Here is an 18,756-nt window from a genome sequence, read left to right on the forward strand (position 1 = left end):
GGTTTGGCCATGCTAAATTGCCCCTTAATTGGGGAAAACAAAATAATTGGGCACTTTAAATTTTATTTTAAAATGGGTTTTTTCTTAAATGCTAAATGCCAAACCTACTATTACAAATTCTAGATCATTTATCCACCCAGTACAATCTCTGCAATTATACTTGAGCTATGTAAAATAATGCTCATGTTTAGTTTGTACAAAATTGCTTTACTCTAGTAAATATTTTCACTGTGCATCATCTGAGATGCTGGTGTGTGTGTCTATCCGTCTCTATCTCATATAAACTGAACAGATTGAGTTGAAGGATAGGACATACCATACATGGTGTTAACCTGAATTTGTTGAAAGGAATACTTCAGCCGGCGCTTTCAAATTTAAGTGACCAGCACTTACAACTAAGGACACAAAGGAGTATGTACCATGTTTTATTCATGGTTTTGCTCCAAAACAAATTGCTTTATGTTTGAAACTATAGGAGTGCAGCCAGAGGCAGGGACCCTGTTCTCCCTCTCCTGTGTAAACAAACTTAAGCTCCTGGAGCCAATGGCATTGTGGAGCTCAGAGCTTTATGACTGTTGAATGTGCATCAGATTAAGACCACCAAGTTCAGTGAAGGGAATTAATTTGGCCTTTTTTTTTGTAATCTGGGTTCCGACCCCAACGTTGTGCAAGGGAACACAGTGGTCTTGTAGAACACAGCTCCCAACATGCTGTGTAAGAGTGATGAACTGAAAGCATGCTCCTGAAGCTGGATCCCTGTGCAACTACCAAAGCAATGTAATGGGTGCTGCATTAACAAAACATTGAGTTTGCAGTGTTACTAAGTTAAGTTCAGACTGGTCTGTGAGCAAAATGTAGACTCCCAAGTCCTAGCTGTGCTGCTCACAAAGCCACATCTGTGTCTGTGCTTGTGATTCTTGCATACTGGGTATATTTTGTATCACATTATTTCCTTATTAATGCATAACTCTTAATACCAAGGTATGTTGGTAACCACAATCGAGGTGTACGCACATTAATGTGACAGCTGATTTCAATGTTAGATGGTGCCTGTGAGGCGCCCGATATTCCAGAAGGTGTTGGAGTTGTTCCTGGAGCTGATTACAGTAGGCATGGTAGTATGAGTTACAATTGCCATCAAACTGCTGGGTCAGAGAAAGCTCCCAGTACCGTTTGCTGCCCAGTGACCCATCTTAGACAATAAATGGTTCTGGTCATTGGGAAAGGGCAGAATTGAATTAGATCGCGGTGTTTCATCTGGGTGAATGCTTATTGCCATTCGCCATGTCTGTTGTCATGAAGGACTGCTGCTTGGCTGAGAGTTAAAATGTGAGCACAACTTGTCTTGTTTTGGGAGAGAGAATACCGGGTAGCTATGTACACTTGTTCTCATGGTAACGGATACAAGTGACATGAATAAATGTTTGATTTATTCCACTTCATTGTGTGTGTTAGATAAGCACACAATAAAAGTTTGACATTTTTTTAAAGTTAACCTTGGGCTGAATTATTTCACTTATTTAATAGTAGCAGCTGGCTTATCTGACGGTGCCTTGCAATTGTTTCTCTATCAATCTGAAGTCATGGAAAATGTTGAGAAGTCAGCTGATGACCATTTTAAGGAAGCTAACCTTGGCATTTATAGTTAAAGGAAAAGAGTATAAAGGTAAGGAAGTGTTGTTGCAACTAATCAAGGCATTGGTGAGACTGCACCTGCGCACAGTTTGGTCCCCTTATTTGAGGAAAGATATAGTGGCATTGGATGCAGTTCAGAGGAGGTTCACCTAGGTTGATTACAGAGATGAGGGGTTAGAAGTATGAAGAGAGATTGAACAGTTTAGGCTCTCGAGAGTTTAGAAGAATGAGGGGAGATCAAATTGAGGAATACAAGTTGATAAAATGTATGGATAACATAGACATGGAGCGAATGCTTCCTCTTGTGGGGAATTCTAGAATTGAGAGTTCATATTCTTGGGATAAGAGGTAGCAAATTTAAAACAGATGAGGAGAAACGACTTCTCCCAAAGGGTTGTGAATAAAGGAATTCGCTACCCCAGTGTGCGGTGGGTGCTGGGACATTGAGTAAATTTAAGGAGGAGTTCGACAGATTTTTAATTGGTAATGGGTTGAAGGGTTATGGAGAACGGGCAGGACGGTGGAGTTAAGGCCAGGATGAGATCAGCCATCATCGAATGGAGGAGAAACCTCGATGGGCCAAATGGCCTAATCCTGCTCCTATATATCTTACGAACCTCTTTTGCAGTATTGAAGAATGCTGCATTGCCCCATGATACTGGTTTTTGCTTGCAGCTGAGGCCCTTGCAATTCTCATCCTTATTTTCAAAGTCTTCCATTACTTTATTCCCTCCCTATTTCTGTAACCTACTTCAGCCCTACATGCACCCTTCCAAGATCGCTGCTCTTCCAATTCTGGTTCCTTGCATGTCTCCAATTTTAATTCCTCCACTGTTGGCAGCCAGGCGTTCTGATACCCTGAACTCTGCAATTCTCTCCCTAAACCACTCTGTTTCTCATCTGATGCTGCATGAAACTTACCTCTTCAACCAAGCTTTTGATCTGCCCTAATATCTCTTGATGCAGCTTGGTTCAAATTCAGTTTGATAACGCTCCAGTGAAGTGCCTGGAGATATTTTATTACGCACAAGGTGCTGTGTAAATGCATGTTGTTGTTGTTTGTTTAATTTAGATATAAAAAAATCCAATAGCAGTGTTCAAGGAGGAGGCGAGAGTTCTCCTCATCTTGACAGATGGCAGACTGGCTTTTGAGGAATTTCCTGCCGGCTCCCCTTTTAGCTGTTTACAAGTATCCCAGCGACTTTTATAGCTGAATTTGGAGGGATGCAGTTTTTTGCTGTGGCCCATCCTAATCACGTGCATTTTATAGTGTTTGATCTGGAGGAGGAATGTGGCTGGAAATGTCCCACCTGGAGAGCTCCATTCTCTCTGTAGCTGAAGGGCAGTTCCTACCCTCAAAAAAATGTTCGCTGATAGTGTTTTCTTTTCCAGAAGTCATCCACAGAAGAGAAATATCAATGGGATCCTCGTTGAATGATACATCTCAAAAGGTCATTTTGCCCATCGTGCTTGCGCCAGTTGTTTGAAAGATATCCAATTTGTTTTATTTCTCTCTCAATTATATGTTACTATTGAATCTACTTTCACCACACTTTCAAGCAATGTTCATAACCATTCACTGTATAAACAATCTTCCTCCACCTCCCTCTGGTTCACTTGTCACAGATCTTGCCCTCTGATTATGGAACCTCCTGCCTGTATAAACTTCCACACATCCAACAATAGTCCCAGGGGTCAGCGTTGGGACCATTGCTCTTCCTGATATATATTAATAACTTAGATCTTGGTGTATAGGGTACAATTTCAAAATTTACAGATGATATGAAACTTGAGGCATTGAGAACAGTGTAGAACTTTAAAAGGGCATCGACAAGTTGGTGGAATGGTGGATAGGTGCAGGTGAGGTTCAATGTGAAGAAATATGAAGTGATTTATTTGGTAGGAAGAATATGGAGAGACAATATCAGATAAAGGAAGGGGATACAGGAGCAGAGGGACCTGGGTTTCTATGTACATTAGTCATGGCAGGACAGGTTTACAGAGCAGTTAATAAAGCATACAGTAGATTAGACTTTATTCAAAGAACATGGAGGTCATGTTGAACTTGTACAAGACTCTAGTTTGGCCTCAGCTGGACCATTGCCTTTGGCTCTGGGCGCCTCACTTGTGAAGGTATTGGAGTGAGTGCAGAAAGGATTCACAGGAATAGTTCTGGGTATGAGGAACTTCAGTCACAAAGATTGGAGAAGATGGGATGGTTTTCTTTGGAAAAGAGAAGGCTGAGGTGATTTGGTTAGAGGTAAGGGTACATCGGGGGGAAACTGTTCTCACTCACGAAAGGATAGGGAACGAGAGGACACGGAACATTGGCACAAGAAGAAGAGTTATAGGAGAAAAGAACTTCACACAGCAAGTGATTGAGGTTTGGTATACTCTGCCTGAGAGTGTGGTGAAGGCAAGATAAATTGAAACATCCAGAAGGAAATTAGACTTATGAATGTGCAAGGCCACGGGGAGAAGGCAGGGGAACAGCATTAGGTGAATAGCTGACTTGGAGAGCCAGTACACACAGGATGGGCCGCATGACGAATCCCTGTGCTGTAACAATTCTGGGATGAAATCAACAGGATCTATTGAACATAATTATATGATAAAATATTCAAAGTGAATGACCCATTTGACCGTAGCCTTCTTAAAAATTAGGGTAACCTTACTCGTCACTGAAAAGCTTGGTAGTTATTGGAAGCCGCAATGTTTGCAATGCCAGAGCTAATCGGTCTCAAACATGCACGCAATGTGTTTGCATATATGTTTGCCTAGTCACATGTCTGTATCTCTATACAATGTACTGTTGTTTTATTAGATTTCATACAGAGTGGGACTCTTGTTTCTCCTACTACCACAAAACCTGGATAGTTTTTCCAGTTAATGAACTCCTCCCAAGGATTGGATAGTGCGATACACTGCAAAACAATACTTTCACTTTTGGGGCAAACGTCAATTTTCAACTGTGTCCAAGATGTTGGAAACTCTTGGTTGTAATGGCCCCTAAATTAAGTTGAGTTTAAGCCAGCATCTTTTTTTCTTTTGACAGTGGATTCTATCCCCCACCCTCCCTTAACCCTCTATTAATCCCATTCTTATTCATGACAAATCCCAAGCCCTTTCCTGCATGATCCTGCCTGACATTTTTCCTTCAATCAACATGACCAAAAACATGCATCACCTTGTCATTTTTGTATTTGTAAGGCAGAAGTAGATAGATTCTTGACTAACGAGGGTGTCAAAGATTATCGGGGTAGGGAATGTGGATTCGAGACCACAATCCGATCAGCCATAATTTTCTGAAATGGTGGAGCTTGCTCAAGGGGCTGGATGGCCTACTTCTCCTAGTTTGCATGTTTGTGAGATACCTGTATTGTAGCAGAGAGGGCTGCAATGTTTCTGCCGAGTAAAACAACACTTCCTGCTCTTCAAAGCAATTCTCTCGAGGTTACTGCTTCCCAGTCCATCCATTTGCTCCTCTATCTCAAGGCATGTCAGTGTCCTTTAGAAGGGAGGATGCTCATGTTGGCCACAAACTTATGCACATGCAGCTATTGCACCGTGGCTTTCAGATCAGCGCCCCTGTTTGCGTGACTACTGAAGACCATTCAAGCCAGTGTGGTGGAAGCAGCATCACGTGGCCTCTCTGCTGGGGCTGGTGTGATTGGTCCCCAGCTTTAGAGTTGTATCTCTTGCACACCTATTGCACAGACTGGCTGTTTTTCCAGTATCCCTTGATGTCATTACTCTTCATAAATCTGACTGATATTTGTCTTGAACTTGCTCTATGATTGAACTCTCCACAGCCCTCTACGGTGGAGAATTCCAAATAGTTTCCCCCTTATCTCAGTCGTAATGGCCTTCCCCTTATTGTGAGATTGTGTCCGCTGGTTCTAGACTATCCACATCCACCCTTTTGCACCCTGTAAGGACTTTATAAGTTTCAATAAGATCAACTCTCTTCGTAGTTCTAGAGAATACAGGCCCAGCTTCCCAAATGTCTTCCCGAAGACAATCCCGCCATCCTAGAGATTGATCTGGTGACCCTCTGCTGCACTCCTCGATGGCAAGTACATCCTTTTTCTTTTAAAAAAAATAATTTAACAGTCCCCAATTCATTTCTTTTTTCAATTAAAGGGCAACTTAGCGTGGCCAATCCACCTACACTGCACATCTTTGGGTTGTGGGGGTGAGACCCACGCAGACATGAGGAAAATGTGCAAACTCCACAGTGATGGATGGAACCCAGGTCCTTGCCACCGTGAGGCAGCAGTGCTAACCACCGTGCCGCCCCAAGTACATCCTTTCTTAGATAAGGAGACCAAAACTGTACACATTACTCCAGGTGCAAGATATCTTTAATCCTGTACTCAAACCCCCTTGCAGTAAAGGCCAACCTTGCCTTCCTAATTGCTTGCTGCATCGGCACGCATCAGACTGCTGCTGGAGTTTAAAGTGGAGGTCGACCCACTCAGCGATAATGCCACCATTCTGCAATATACAGTGATAAAAAGTAACCCTCATTGTTGAATGTTTCTTCAAAGAGGTGCAGACACAAATAGTTACATTTTTCTGTACCAGAGGACTCTGCTTTGTGCACGGATATTACATAAATATGGGGCAGACTGTAACACAAGGAACTGAAGGACAGACCCCTCTGGCTTCCTCTGTAACTCTATCTGGAACCAGCAGACCTTGCTTGAGATTTTTTACAGGAAGTTACAAGACAGCCTAGAAATTTACAGGATCTGTGCCAAATCCAAATTTGACAGTGTATCAACCGTCAAAATTTAAAAGGGGGTCTGGATGATTTTACCCTTGCAAAAGTCATGAAAGACTATTTGAAGCACAAGTTTGATGACATTTGAATGTTGAAAGTTCAAATCTTGGAGTGTTTGAAGTAGGTGCTACCTTGCCACAAGTAACACCCTATGCAATGCCCAATTTGAATTCAAGTCAGTCCAGGTATTATTACCTCCCTGAATTTAACACCTCCGTCTAATTTGGCATTCTTGGCCTGTTCCAGGAAGATCTGTGTTCACTTCCAAAAATTGTTCAAGTTGATATACTTAATTGTATGAGTTGGTGTGAAGTTCAAAAATTTGCATGCTAGGCTTTAGTGACTCATGAACAAGGACACCTAGGCCCTTTTTGGACATCAGCACTTCTGCACCGAAAATTCTATGATTAAATGCTCAGCGTTTAAGAAATACGCTGCCTTGCTGTTTTTTCTCCCAAAAGTGGGCAACTTCTTACTTATTCACACTATATTCCATTCACAATATATTCCATCTGCCATGTGGTTGACTGTTCACTTAGCCTATCCAAAAAACTTTGCATCTTCCTCACAACTCCCATTCCCACCTAGTTTTGGGTCATCGGCAAATTTTGAAATATTATATTTGATCCTCAAATCCAAATCACAGCTGCGTCCCAAGCACTGATCCTTGAGGTACCCCACCAGCCTGCCGTCTGAGTGACCTATACATTTCTACTGTCTGTTAGCCAATTTTCAATCCATTAGCAGTATACTAACCCCAATCCCATGTGCTCTCTTTTTGTTGACTAATCTGTATGGGATCGTATTGAAAGCCTTCTTAAATCCAAATACACCACATCCACTGGTTCTTCCTTATGTATGCTACAAGTAGCATCAAAGAAATTCCAAAAGCTTTGTCTAACGTGGTTTTGCTTTCATAAATCCACATTGACTCTACTAATCATGTCATTATTTTCTCAATATTCAGTTATCACATCCTTTATAATATATTTTAACATATTCCTTACTAGCAGGTCTGTAGTTCTCAGTTTTCTCTCTCCCTCCATCTTAAATTGTGTAATAGTCATTTTGACAGTCCAATAAATAAAGATCAAACTTCTGCTTTTATAGTACCTTCCATGACCTTGAAATGTCAAAGTGCTTTACAGCTAATGAAGTACTTTGGAAGTGTAGTCACTATTGTAATGTAGAAGATGCAACAACCAATCTGATCACAGCAAACGCCTACAAACAGCTGCGTGACGATGACCAGATTTTTATTTACTTGTTAAGAGACTGAATGTTTTGAAGATCTAAAAGTAACACCAAGCATTGACCATGGTGCTGTGACCCTCAAATAATCAAGGATGATACTTTGGGAAGGAAGCTCCATCTCTACTCTCTAATCAAACACTGCCAGGGCAGGTATGGCATGGGTTAGATCCAGAGTGAAGCTCCCTTATTTTCTGTAGTCTGGATAGAAAATTTGTATTATTGAAAAAGCATGGGGGCAGGTGCCGAATGTGATGACAATACAAATACAAAAGGAATTATAATTCATAATATAGTTATAGACAATTGTTAAAGTTGGTATAAAGTAATAAAAAAGTAATTCTGCAAGTGTTAAAGTTTCCGTATACAGATAATCTAGAGCCAAGAGGTATGGAATAGTGCAGATCATTGGGACAGATGACACAGTTGTTCAGACATCACCTGGCAATATAAAGGTCACCTCTGTAAACCAGAACCTAACTTTTCATTGGTTGCAGGAGGCAACAGAAGGCACAGCCGTTATTCCAATCTCTTCAACAATGGTGCCCTGATATGTCACAAGTCTCTACTTGTCATCCTAAAATTAGTATGAAAGAGCAGAGCACTCACAGGCTGAGACATCCTCTGCAACTCTGTCCTTCCACCATGCAAGTTTAGCTATCATACACGTGATAACACTGGTCACAGGGAAACGCTGGAGAATACTGGCGCAAGGGGTACAGTAGCATAATGGTTATGTTACTAGGTTAGTAACCCAGAGACGGGGACTGATGATCCAGAGACAGGTCAAATCCCACCACAGCAGCTGTGCAATTTTCATAGAATCCGTACAGTATAGAAAGAAGCCATTCTGCCCATCCAGTCTGCACCAACCGATCTCCCGCCTTGTAACCTCACCCTAAGGGGCAATTTAGCATGTCCAATCCATCTAACCTCCACATCTTTGGACTGTGGGAGGAAACCTGAGCACCTGGAGGAAACCCACGACTGGGAGAAAGTGAAAACTACACACAGACAGTCACCCGAGGTGGGAATCGACCCCAAGTCCTTAACACGGTGAGGCAGCGATGCGAGCCACCATGACGCCCCAATTGGTTAATTTAAAGCATTTGCAATAAAAAGCTCACATCTGTTAAGTTACCATGAAACCACCTGATGGTCATAAAAACTGTGTCCTTTAAGGAAGGAAATTGCTGTCCTAGCCAAATCTAACCTCCGACTCCATACTCCGAGCAGTCTTAAATACCCTCTGAAATGGCCTAGCAAACCACTAAGTTGTTTTCACAACCATCTTCTTGTGGACAATTGGATGCTTCTGTCCTATAATTAATTTACAAATTTGGGGCTTTTGTGCTTTGAACGTGTGTGGTCTGACATCATGGCCCCTTGCACTCTGGTATCATTCCACCTGACATCACGGCTTCCCCAACAAGAAAACTTCCACTTGCTGAGATGTGTCTCATGCATTGTGATCTATTTAGCCAAGATGCTAGAACTCCATGGCTAAATGAAAAATACCCAGCGTTGCCATAGTATTTATTCAGATGTAACATTTAAATGATTTCAGTCGCCCCCCCCCCATCCCTAAAGCCCTTGCTGGATGCTGAAAATATTAGAGGAAGAATTTGTATTCATTTCCCCACCTCGGGACATCTCAAAGCAAACTCCCACAAACAGCAAGTTGATAATAGTCTTGTTTCAGTGATGGTTAGTTGGTGTAGAAATTGGCCTGGATACAGGGGCCTGCCACGTTTGGTAGTGTTTGTGGTATCTTGCATGTCCACCTAGGGGGCAGACAAACCCTACCCTGAACTCCAGTTCCGTGGTTGAAGGTGCCATCCGGTAGCTCGACCAAATTGTCATTTTATAAGAGTTACCTAAGGCTGGAATATTAGCTACATGGAAGACTTTCTGACACAGTTCAATCCTTTCCTCATTCGGCAGCACGGTAGCACCGTGGTTAGCATTATGGCTTCACAGCGCCAGGGTCCCAGGTTTGATTCCCGCTTGGGGCACTGTCTGTGCGGAGTCTGCACGTTCTCCCCGTGTCTGCGTGGGTTTCCTCCGGGTGCTCCGGTTTCCTCCCACAGTCCAAAGATGTGCAGGTTAGGTGGATTGGCCATGCTAAATTGCCCTTGGGTTAGATGGGGTTGCTGGGTATTGGGGATAGGATGGAGTGGGGTGCTCTTTCCAAGAGCCGGTGCAGACTCGATGGGCCGAATGGCCTCCTTCTGCACTCTAAATTCTATGATTCAATGCCGACTCAACGTAAGAGACTTAAGGTCATAAGTACAAGCAGGAAAAGACTGGCCCATTTGCGCCATTTAACTCCTGTTTCCAAAAACTCTGTTTTGTGGATCAAAAATCTGTCTAACTCGGCTTTGAATATAATCAATGAACCAGCCTCCATTGCTCTCTGGGGAAGAGACTAATGACCCCTGACCCTCTTGAGAGAGGAAATTCTCCGCCTCCATCTATGTCGTAAATGGATAACTCCTTATTTTTAAACTGATTTCTCCTCAAGAGGAAACATCCCCCTTCCCCTACCCCCCCAAACATCTACCCTGTCTCACCCACTTGGAATGTTTCAATAAGATCATCTCTTGTTCTTCCAAAATAGGCGCAACCATTCTTCACCTGACGATCCCTTCATCCTAGAAAGCAGCCCAATGAACCTTTTCTAAACTACTTCCAATGCAAGTATTCAGACTTGATCTCACCAATGCACTGAGCTGTAGCAAGACTTTTGTGCTCCATCTCCTTTGTAATAAAGGCCAACGTTCCATTTGCTTTCAATTGCTTGCTGACTTTTTATAATTCTTGTATAAGGACACCCAGACTCTTCTGTCCTGCAGCATCTGCTCATTTCAATAACGTTCTGTTTTTCTACTCTTCCTGTGAAAAGGCACAACCTCACATTTTTCCACATTATACTCCATTTGCTAATTGTTTTACACACTCACTTAGCCATTCTATATCCCTCATAAGGATCCCTCATAAGGAAAAAACAGTAAAATGGGGAGATAAGAATACTGGTCTGAACTAAAGGGAGAAATAAAGATACTGGTCCAAACAGTTTTTTCCCTCTGGGCCCTTTAATGTCCATCTATCCCCCTCACAGCTTGCTTTCATTTGATCTTTGTATCACTGGCAAGCTTGGCTACAATACGGTCTATCCCTTCATCAAAGTCATTAATATAGTTTGTAAATAGTTGAGTTCCAGCGCTGACCACTGCACATTCCTCTAATTAAAGTTTGCCAACCTGAAATTTAGCCCATTATCCTGACTCGTGTTTCTAGTTAATTAGCCAGTCCTCTATCCATGTTAATATATCCGCCACACCCCCATAAGGTCTTCTCTTGTGCAGTAACCTTTTTACGTGGCACTTGTCGAATGCCTTTTGGAAATCTAAAAACACTACATCTACAGGTTCCCCTTTAACCACCCTACTTGTTCCATCCTCAAAGAACTCTAATAAATTTGTCAAACACAATTTCCCTTTCACAAAACCACGTTCACTCTGCCTGATTTTATGATTTTCTAAATGTCCTACCACTGCCTCCTTAATAATGGATTCAGACGTTTTCCTAATGATAGGTGCTAGTCTAACTAGCCTATAGTTTCTTGCTTTCTGTCTCCCTCCTTTCATGAATCATGGTGTTGCATTTGTGAGTTTCCAATCCGCTGGGACCTTTGCAGCTAATCTCAGCAATTTTGGAAGATTCTAATAAATGTATTCACTATCTCTGCAGCCACTTCCTTTAAGATTCTAGGATGCAGGTCATCAGGTCTGGGAGACTTGTCAGTCTTTAGTCCCGTTACGTTTTCTGTAGTGATCGTAATGGTTTTAAGTTTGCCTTTAGATTGTCTAGTTTTCTTGGATGCGTTGTGTCTTCTACTGTGAAGACAAACACAAAAGACTTATTCAAAGTATCTCATTTCTTTATTTGAAATAATGCGAGCCGAGAGTCAGAGCGGAGATTTAAAAAGAGCGGGAGCTGAGACAGCGGAAATATAAAAAGAGCGGGAGCTGAGAGTCAGAGCGGAGATTTAAAAAGAGCGGGAGCTGAGACAGTGGAAATATAAAAAGAGCGGGAGCTGAGAGAGCGGAGATATAAAATGAGCGGGAGCTGGGAGGGACACCTCTGGGCAGCAGGCTTCGAGTTTGAAAAACAATCCAGGAGTGACATGAGAGAAAAATGGTAAGTTCACTGGCTGGTGAATAACTGCTAATTTGCATTATTTATTCTAAGTTGCTTACATCTTAAAGGTAAAGAGAAATATTTTACAGTTTAGGAAGACTTCAAAACCAATTAGAAATTTAAAGAAATAAAATAGAGGTGCAGGGCCAGGAGAAGTATTGTTCCTGCATGATGTGGGAGCTGGTGGATCCCATTGTGGTTTCTACTGAACATCTCTGTCACAAGTGTTGGTTGCTTGAGGAATTTTGGCTCCGAGTTGATGAGCTGGAATCTGAGCTTTGGATGCTGCGACACATCAGGGAGGGGGAGAGTTACCTGGGCACTGTTTCAAGGGGCGGTCGCACCCCTCAGATACTATCTTGAATTTTGGCAGTGGTCAAGGACAGGAGGGTGCGATAATGGGTGAGATAGCAGAGGGAGCCAGGATGTAGGTTCGCCTTGTCCTTATCCTACCGCCTCAAGGTTCTTGCTCCATGTGGACTGTGGGGAGGATAAGCAAACTGGCCACAGCACTGTGGTACGGGGCTGGGAGGGGGGGGGGGGGGGGGGGGGGTGTAGTCTTAATCGGTGATAGTATAGTTAGGGGCATAGACACTGTTCTCTGTGACCAGGACCGAGAATCCCGAAGGTTGTGTTGCCTACCTCAGGGATTTTCAAAGTGGGGATCGCGACATGCAGGTGGCTCGTGGGCAGGTGTCAGAAGGGTCGGAGGAAGAGCATGAGCTGCCCAGAGGGAACGGCTTCAGGTACCTGCAGGTTTGGGATTCTGTGAAGAGCGAGCTACCATCCTTCTCTGGGTTACCGCCCTTGGGGTTGCAAGACGAGGTGCTGTTGAAGGAGGAGATAGGGGAGGGGAAGGTGTCGGAGGTCTACAAGGAGCTGATGGATTGGGAGGGGACCCCGGTGGGGGATATAAAGTGGAAGTGGGAGGAGGAGCTGGAGGCTTGAACGTGGGCTGAGATCCTGGCTCTGCGGAGGGTGAATGCGTCCTCGTCGTGTGCGAGGCTAAGCCTCATCCAGTTTGAAGTACTGCACAGGGCACTAATTTTTAAAAATAAATTTATTGTACCCAATTAATTTTTTCCACTTAAGCAATTTAGCGTGGCCAATCCACCTACCCTGCACATCTTTGGGTTGTGGGGGCGAGCCCCATGCAAACACAGGGAGAATGTGCAAACTCCGCACGGACAGTGACCCAGGGCCGGGATGGAACCCGGATCCTCAGCGCCGTGAGGCAGCAATGTTAACCACTGCGCCACCGTGCTGCCTTTTCACAGGGCACATATGATGGTAGTGCGGCTTAGGTTTCTTTTGAGGGGGTAGAGGATAGGTGTGGACGGTGCGCGGGGAGGTCCGCGAATCATGTCCACGTGTTTTGGGCACATCCGAAGCTAAAGTGGTTCTGGCAGGGGTTTGCAGACGTAATGGCCGAGATGTTGGGGGTGAAGGTGGCTTGGCAGAATGCCTGAGGCTGGAGAAGGTCAAGTTCATCCAGAGGGGTTTGCCCGGTGGTGGAATACATTCATTGACTTCTTTAAGGAGGATTGAGGAGTCAGTAAGAGGGGGGGGAGAAATAAGGGGGTCAAAATGGGGGAGGTATGGTGAGAGTAGGGTGCCCGGCAAGGGGGGGGGGAAGAGAGAGTGAGTGTTGGTTATTTATAACGTTGTATAATTTTGCTTTTTTGTTTTTTCTGAAAATGCCTGAATAAAATATTTTGGGAGAGAAAATAGAATTAGAGGTCATAGTTTTAGGACAAGGGGTAGCGGATTTAAAATGGAGATGAGGAGAAATTACTTCTCTCGAAAGGCCGTGAATCTGTGGAATTCACGGTATTAAAGACAAGGGTGGCATCGAGTCCAGAGGTGACGATTTTTGCAGTGTCGGGAGACCCGGGAGTCCAGGGGCCGAGAGAGGCTGACGTTTTGGCCTTTGCCTCCTTGGTAGCCTGGAGACGGATCCTCTTAGCGTGGAGGGACTCTGAGCCTCCGAAATCGGGGGGTATGGGTTAGCGACATGGCCGGGTTTCTCGGGCTTGAGAAAATCAAGTTTGCCCGAGGAGGGATCAATGTTAACGTTCATCCGGAGGTGGCAGCCGTTTATCGACTTCTTTGGGGAAAACTAAACTGTTAGCAGATACGATAGGAGGAAGGGGGGGGGAAGAAGTAGGGAACATGTGGGGGGGGTAGGGGGAGACAGTTCAGTATAGGCGGGATCAGCGAGAGGAAGAGGAGGGACTGGGGAACTGTGTGTATAAGCCATGTTGGCTGGGTATGGTTGTTGGTTTGGGGGGGGGGGGGGGGGGGTTATTTAATGAGTTATGTTTACATTTGTATTTGTTATAAAATCATAAATGTCATGATAAAATGTTTTTTAAAGAAGGAATCTGCAGAATTCACTACCCCAGAGTGCAGTGGTTGCCGGGACATTGAGTAAATTTAAGGAGTCAGAAAGGTTTTTAATTAGCCATGGGTTAAAAAGTTATGGAGACTGTGCAGGAAAGTGCATGGCCGAGAGGAGATCAGCCATGATTGTGTTGAATGGTGGAGCGGCTCGAGGCGCTGAATTGCCGACTCCTCCTAGTTCTAATGTTCTCATTGATAATTCCCCAGTCCTCACGGCGCCAAGGACCCGGGTTCGATCCCGGTTCTGGGTCACTGTCCCTGTGGAGTTTGCACAGTCTCCCCGTTTCTGAGCGGGTCTCACCCCCACAACCCAAAGATGTGCAGGGTGGGTGGATTGGCCACGTTAACTTGCCCCTTAATTGGAATTTAAAAAAAAGATAATGCCCCAGTCTGACCCTCAAGGGGCCAATGGTTACTTCCAGTAGGAGGTCATTGGGGAACGAATAGCATTCGCAACACTAGCCGAGCTTCCCATTCACCTCCTTTTCTCTCCCAGAATTGCTGAAGTCACTCCCAAAACCCCTCTGTCCACTGTACGTCTCTCTTCCTGAAGACATTCTTTACAACATGCCTCTGGCTAAGCTTCTGATCAGCTGACCTAACGTACCCCTCTCTGTGCTTTGATGTTGGGGTCAGGTTCTATCGAATCATAGAATTTACAGTGCTAAAGGAGGCCATTCGGCCCATCAGGTCTGCAGCGGCCCTTGAAAAGAGCACCCCACTTAAGCCATCCACCCTATTCCAGTAACCCCACCCAAAAGTTTTGGCCACTTGAGGGCAATTCAGCATAGCCAATCCACCTAACCTGCACATCTTTGGACTGTGGGGGGAAACCGGAGCCCCCGGAGGAAACCCACGCAGACACGGGGAGAACGTGCAGACTCCGCACAGACAGTGACCCAAGCCGGAATCGAACCTGGGACCCTGGAGCTGTGAAGCAACTGTGCTACCGTAATAATGCTCTTGTGAAGTGCCTTGGTACAGTTTACTATTTTAGATGAAAGTTTTTTTTAACTCGTGTCCTTGCCACTGCTAAGCTTCGTTAAAGTTTATCAGACTGAAAATCAAAAGTGATTCACGTCCATCCAACTCTTCACTTGGTTTTAAAAATGCCAAAACATCGTTAACACAACAAAGAGTATTTCGTGTTACAAAGACCCTGCGTGTTTTGTGGGTCAATGCAAAGAGGCTGAGTTGGGAAAAGGGAGACATTGAGAGACGGCTAAAGCTTGGTTAGAGAGGTGGAGAAGTTGAAGGTTGGTGATTCCAAAGAATCTGGGAGGCCATCTCTGTCACCTCCTTCAGCTCTCACTCTCAAATCGCCTCCAATTCCTGCCCTTCGAGCACTCCAATTTCCGTTGCTCCACATTGGTGGCTGTGTTTTCATGGACCTGTGAAACCATGCTCTAGAATTCCTTCTGTATCTTCTTTAATTTGCTGCTTAAAACATACGTCTGACCAACCTTTTTGAGCCACAGAAGGAGGTATTACAGCAGGTGACAGTGTTAAATTTTCATTGATAACAGTCCTACGAAGCACCTTGAGATATTTTACTATATTAAGAGGTGCTGTACCAATACAAGTGGTTGCTGTTGAGGTTGCAAGGATGGTTAAGGGGATATTCCTGGGCAGAGGAATGAAGAGTTCCAGACTGGGGAATCGGGAAATAGTGACAGCTTGACACTTACATGTACGGAAAAGGTTTCATTTTCGAAGGATTGCTGTCTTTTATCAAAGATATTTCGCACAAAAGAGAGGTGGTGGGGGGTGGGTGGGGGGGAGAGCAGTCAAGGGCAGCTAACGAGCTTTTGACCAAAACGCTCAACCTTCCCTTTAAGGAGAAAGCAGACTGTTTACCTTTAAGGCCCATCCCCCATCCTGGCTGCCTTTTGTTTGGTTGAACCCTGGAGATCAGTTTTTAAAAGCCGGCTACCCTTTGAGAACAGGCTGGGCAGAAAGCGTGATCCGGAAAGCTCCAGATGGGAGTTCATTCGTTGCTGCTGTTCTCCATTGGTTTGAGAGCAGCAGGAAGAGAAATTAGGTGAGTTGACATATAATATGCTTGGAAAAGAACCGAGTGACAGTTTGAAAAAAAACACTTGGTGGATTTGAGGGAGAAGTCAGGAGGAAGTGATGTAAAGGATTTAAAATGGAACAGTGAGGAAGAACACCACAGCCTCGCTGCTTCCTCATTTTCCCTCAGAAGTGATCAAATTGGAAGATCCTGTCAAAAGCTCATTTTTAGGCAGCAGCAGGATTATTTCTGACCTGTGTTAGCGTGTAAGTACAGACATATTGAAGCATCATGTCCAGAGAAGTTAACTCGCAAGAGATTCTTGGGGAAGCTGGAATAGTAAATGTGAAAGGTTCATCGATTTTTCGCACATATCTACTTTTGATATTTCCTGTATTTCTTGCTCAATGACTGCAGCTTACAGTCGGCTGCCGGGTGCTAATGAAAAAGCTTATTCCTGCAGTTAGGCAACCTTTTCCTTTGCGTAATTGACTTAGGGGTCCCCTCAAGCATCGGTATTTGTGGTGGGGCCAGAGGGTGCCAGGGAGAATTCCCGTCTGGAGAGAACAGACGAGTTATCGTTGGAGGAATGAACTATGTCTCATCTTGTCTCCCAGTGGATAAGTTGTCAGATTTGAGTTCTTGGAGACCATGCTTACTTCGGGGTGGTGGGAAGGTTTGTCCCGAGGAGTAGATCAGCATTTGCCACAGGGCTTCCAGGAATTCAGTATTTTCAGGCCTCTAGGGGAGCCCCTCTGTGTACAGCCCGCTGTGCTAAGTGGCGTTCAGCCCCCGCCACTTCGAACATACCAGACTGGCACCACTGACCATTTGCCTTCAACAGTTACAAAGGCACCCTTGCTCTTCCTCTGGCACCTTGGCACTGCCATGCTGGCAGGGGCACTGCCAGGGTGTGTGGGTGGCAATGCCAGGGTTGACACTACCAAGGGTCAGGGTTTTTGGGGGCCATGCTCATGAAAGGGCAGGATGAGTAGGGGTATGAATGGTGGGGGGAGGTGAAGGGTGGGGATCCTGGAACGGGGGAGGGTGGTGGTGGGTGAGGGGCGTTCAAGCTTACTTGGAGATCAGGGCATCCTTTCAAAACGGCAGCCCGATCTCTGAGCAGCCAGTCTCGCCGGCGAGTTCAGCTCCCCATTAATGAAAGCCACATTACCTGGGGCTGGTTTAGCACAGTGGGCTAAACAGCTGGCTTGTAATGCAGAACCAGGCCAGCACCGCGGGTACAATTCCCGTTCCAGCCTCCCTGAACAGGCGCCGGAATGTGGTGACTAGGGGCTTTTCACAGTAACTGCATTGAAGCCCACTTGTGACAATAAGCGATTATTCTAATATTATTAAGAATTTCCCAAGTGTGGGCTAGGCTGAGGAGAAACTCCCCAATGCCCCCCAAAAATAGGTTGAATACTGCTGTGGCTCTCACCCAAAAAGCCGGCGAGAATCACCCAGCTAAACTCGCTCAAAATGACATTTAAATTTTTTTTGGTTAAATGGCACCCTATATAAATGCAAGCAGTTCTTTTTGTAGTACAGCCTGTACCACTGCTATGATTGATCAGTTTTGGCTTTTTAGATTGTAAATTAAGTGTGGTTTGAAAAATGAAATGAAAATCGCTTATTGTCACAAGTAGGCTTCAAATGAAGTTACTGTGAAAAGCCCCTAGTCGCCACATTCCGGCGCCTGTTCGGGGAGGCTGGTACAGGAATTGAACCGCGCTGCTGGCCTGCCTTGGTCTGCTTTCAAAGCCAGCGATTTAGCCCTGTGCTAAACCAGCCCCTTTGTGTCACTTAACTCTTCTTGCTTTTATTAATAATCTTATTGTCACAAGTAGTCTTACATTAAGACTGCAATGCAGTTACTGTGAAAATCCCCCAGTCGCCACATTCCGGTGCCTGTTCGGGTACACAGAGGGAGAATTCAGAATGTCCAAACTACCTAACAGCACATCTTTCGGGACTTGTAGGAGGAAACCGGAGCACCCGGAGGAAACCCACACAGACACGGGGAGAACGTGCAGACTCCGCACAGACTGGCCCAAGCCGGGAATCGAACCTGGGACCCTGGAGCTGTGAAGCAACAGTGCTAACCACTGTGCTACCCATAATGCCAAAGCTTCTTTAATACAACAAAGCGTGTTAAATGTAACAGCGGTCCCAATGTGGTTTGCTGGAAAAAGGGAGACGTAGGGATGCAGCTGGCTAGAAGCTTGGCCCGAATGGTGAAATTGAGGAGGAGGATTACTTTTTGAAGGAGTTTATATCCTACTGCCTTCTGATAAAACTGCTCTCCTTTTACAGGATCTTCTTCGGAATGCAAAGTTGGCTTCTTTTCTCAACCGCAAACCCTCCTTGACCCTTGTCTCCAGCAATAAGTGCAAGGAGCTCAAGGACTTCTATGTCACTAAGATTGCAACCATCTAATCAGCCAGCTTTTCTCCCTTTCACT

General features: G+C 44.8%; 2 protein-coding genes across 8 annotated transcripts in view; one reads left to right on the top strand and one right to left on the bottom strand.

The window, feature by feature from the left end:
* The window catches only part of LOC140393330 (uncharacterized), a 141,394-nt gene that overhangs the window by 112,761 nt on the left and 9,877 nt on the right, over window positions 1-18,756 (top strand). For 2 of the 6 annotated variants that reach the window (XM_072479664.1, XM_072479665.1), the window contains exon 2: window positions 3,028-3,086. The exons of 3 other annotated variants lie outside the window; for them this stretch is intronic. In XM_072479664.1, the coding sequence (XP_072335765.1) occupies window positions 3,070-3,086 (17 nt within the window). In that variant the 5' untranslated portion in view covers window positions 3,028-3,069. Of the gene's footprint in view, window positions 1-3,027; window positions 3,087-16,177; window positions 16,320-18,756 lie in introns of those variants that run through there. One more of the 6 variants, XM_072479663.1, reaches the window with a different exon arrangement.
* The window catches only part of LOC140393331 (slit homolog 1 protein-like), a 477,252-nt gene that overhangs the window by 5,833 nt on the left and 452,663 nt on the right, over window positions 1-18,756 (bottom strand). The window lies entirely within an intron of this gene.

This window comes from Scyliorhinus torazame, chromosome 16 (genome assembly GCF_047496885.1).
Source record: "Scyliorhinus torazame isolate Kashiwa2021f chromosome 16, sScyTor2.1, whole genome shotgun sequence".
NCBI lineage: Eukaryota > Metazoa > Chordata > Chondrichthyes > Carcharhiniformes > Scyliorhinidae > Scyliorhinus > Scyliorhinus torazame.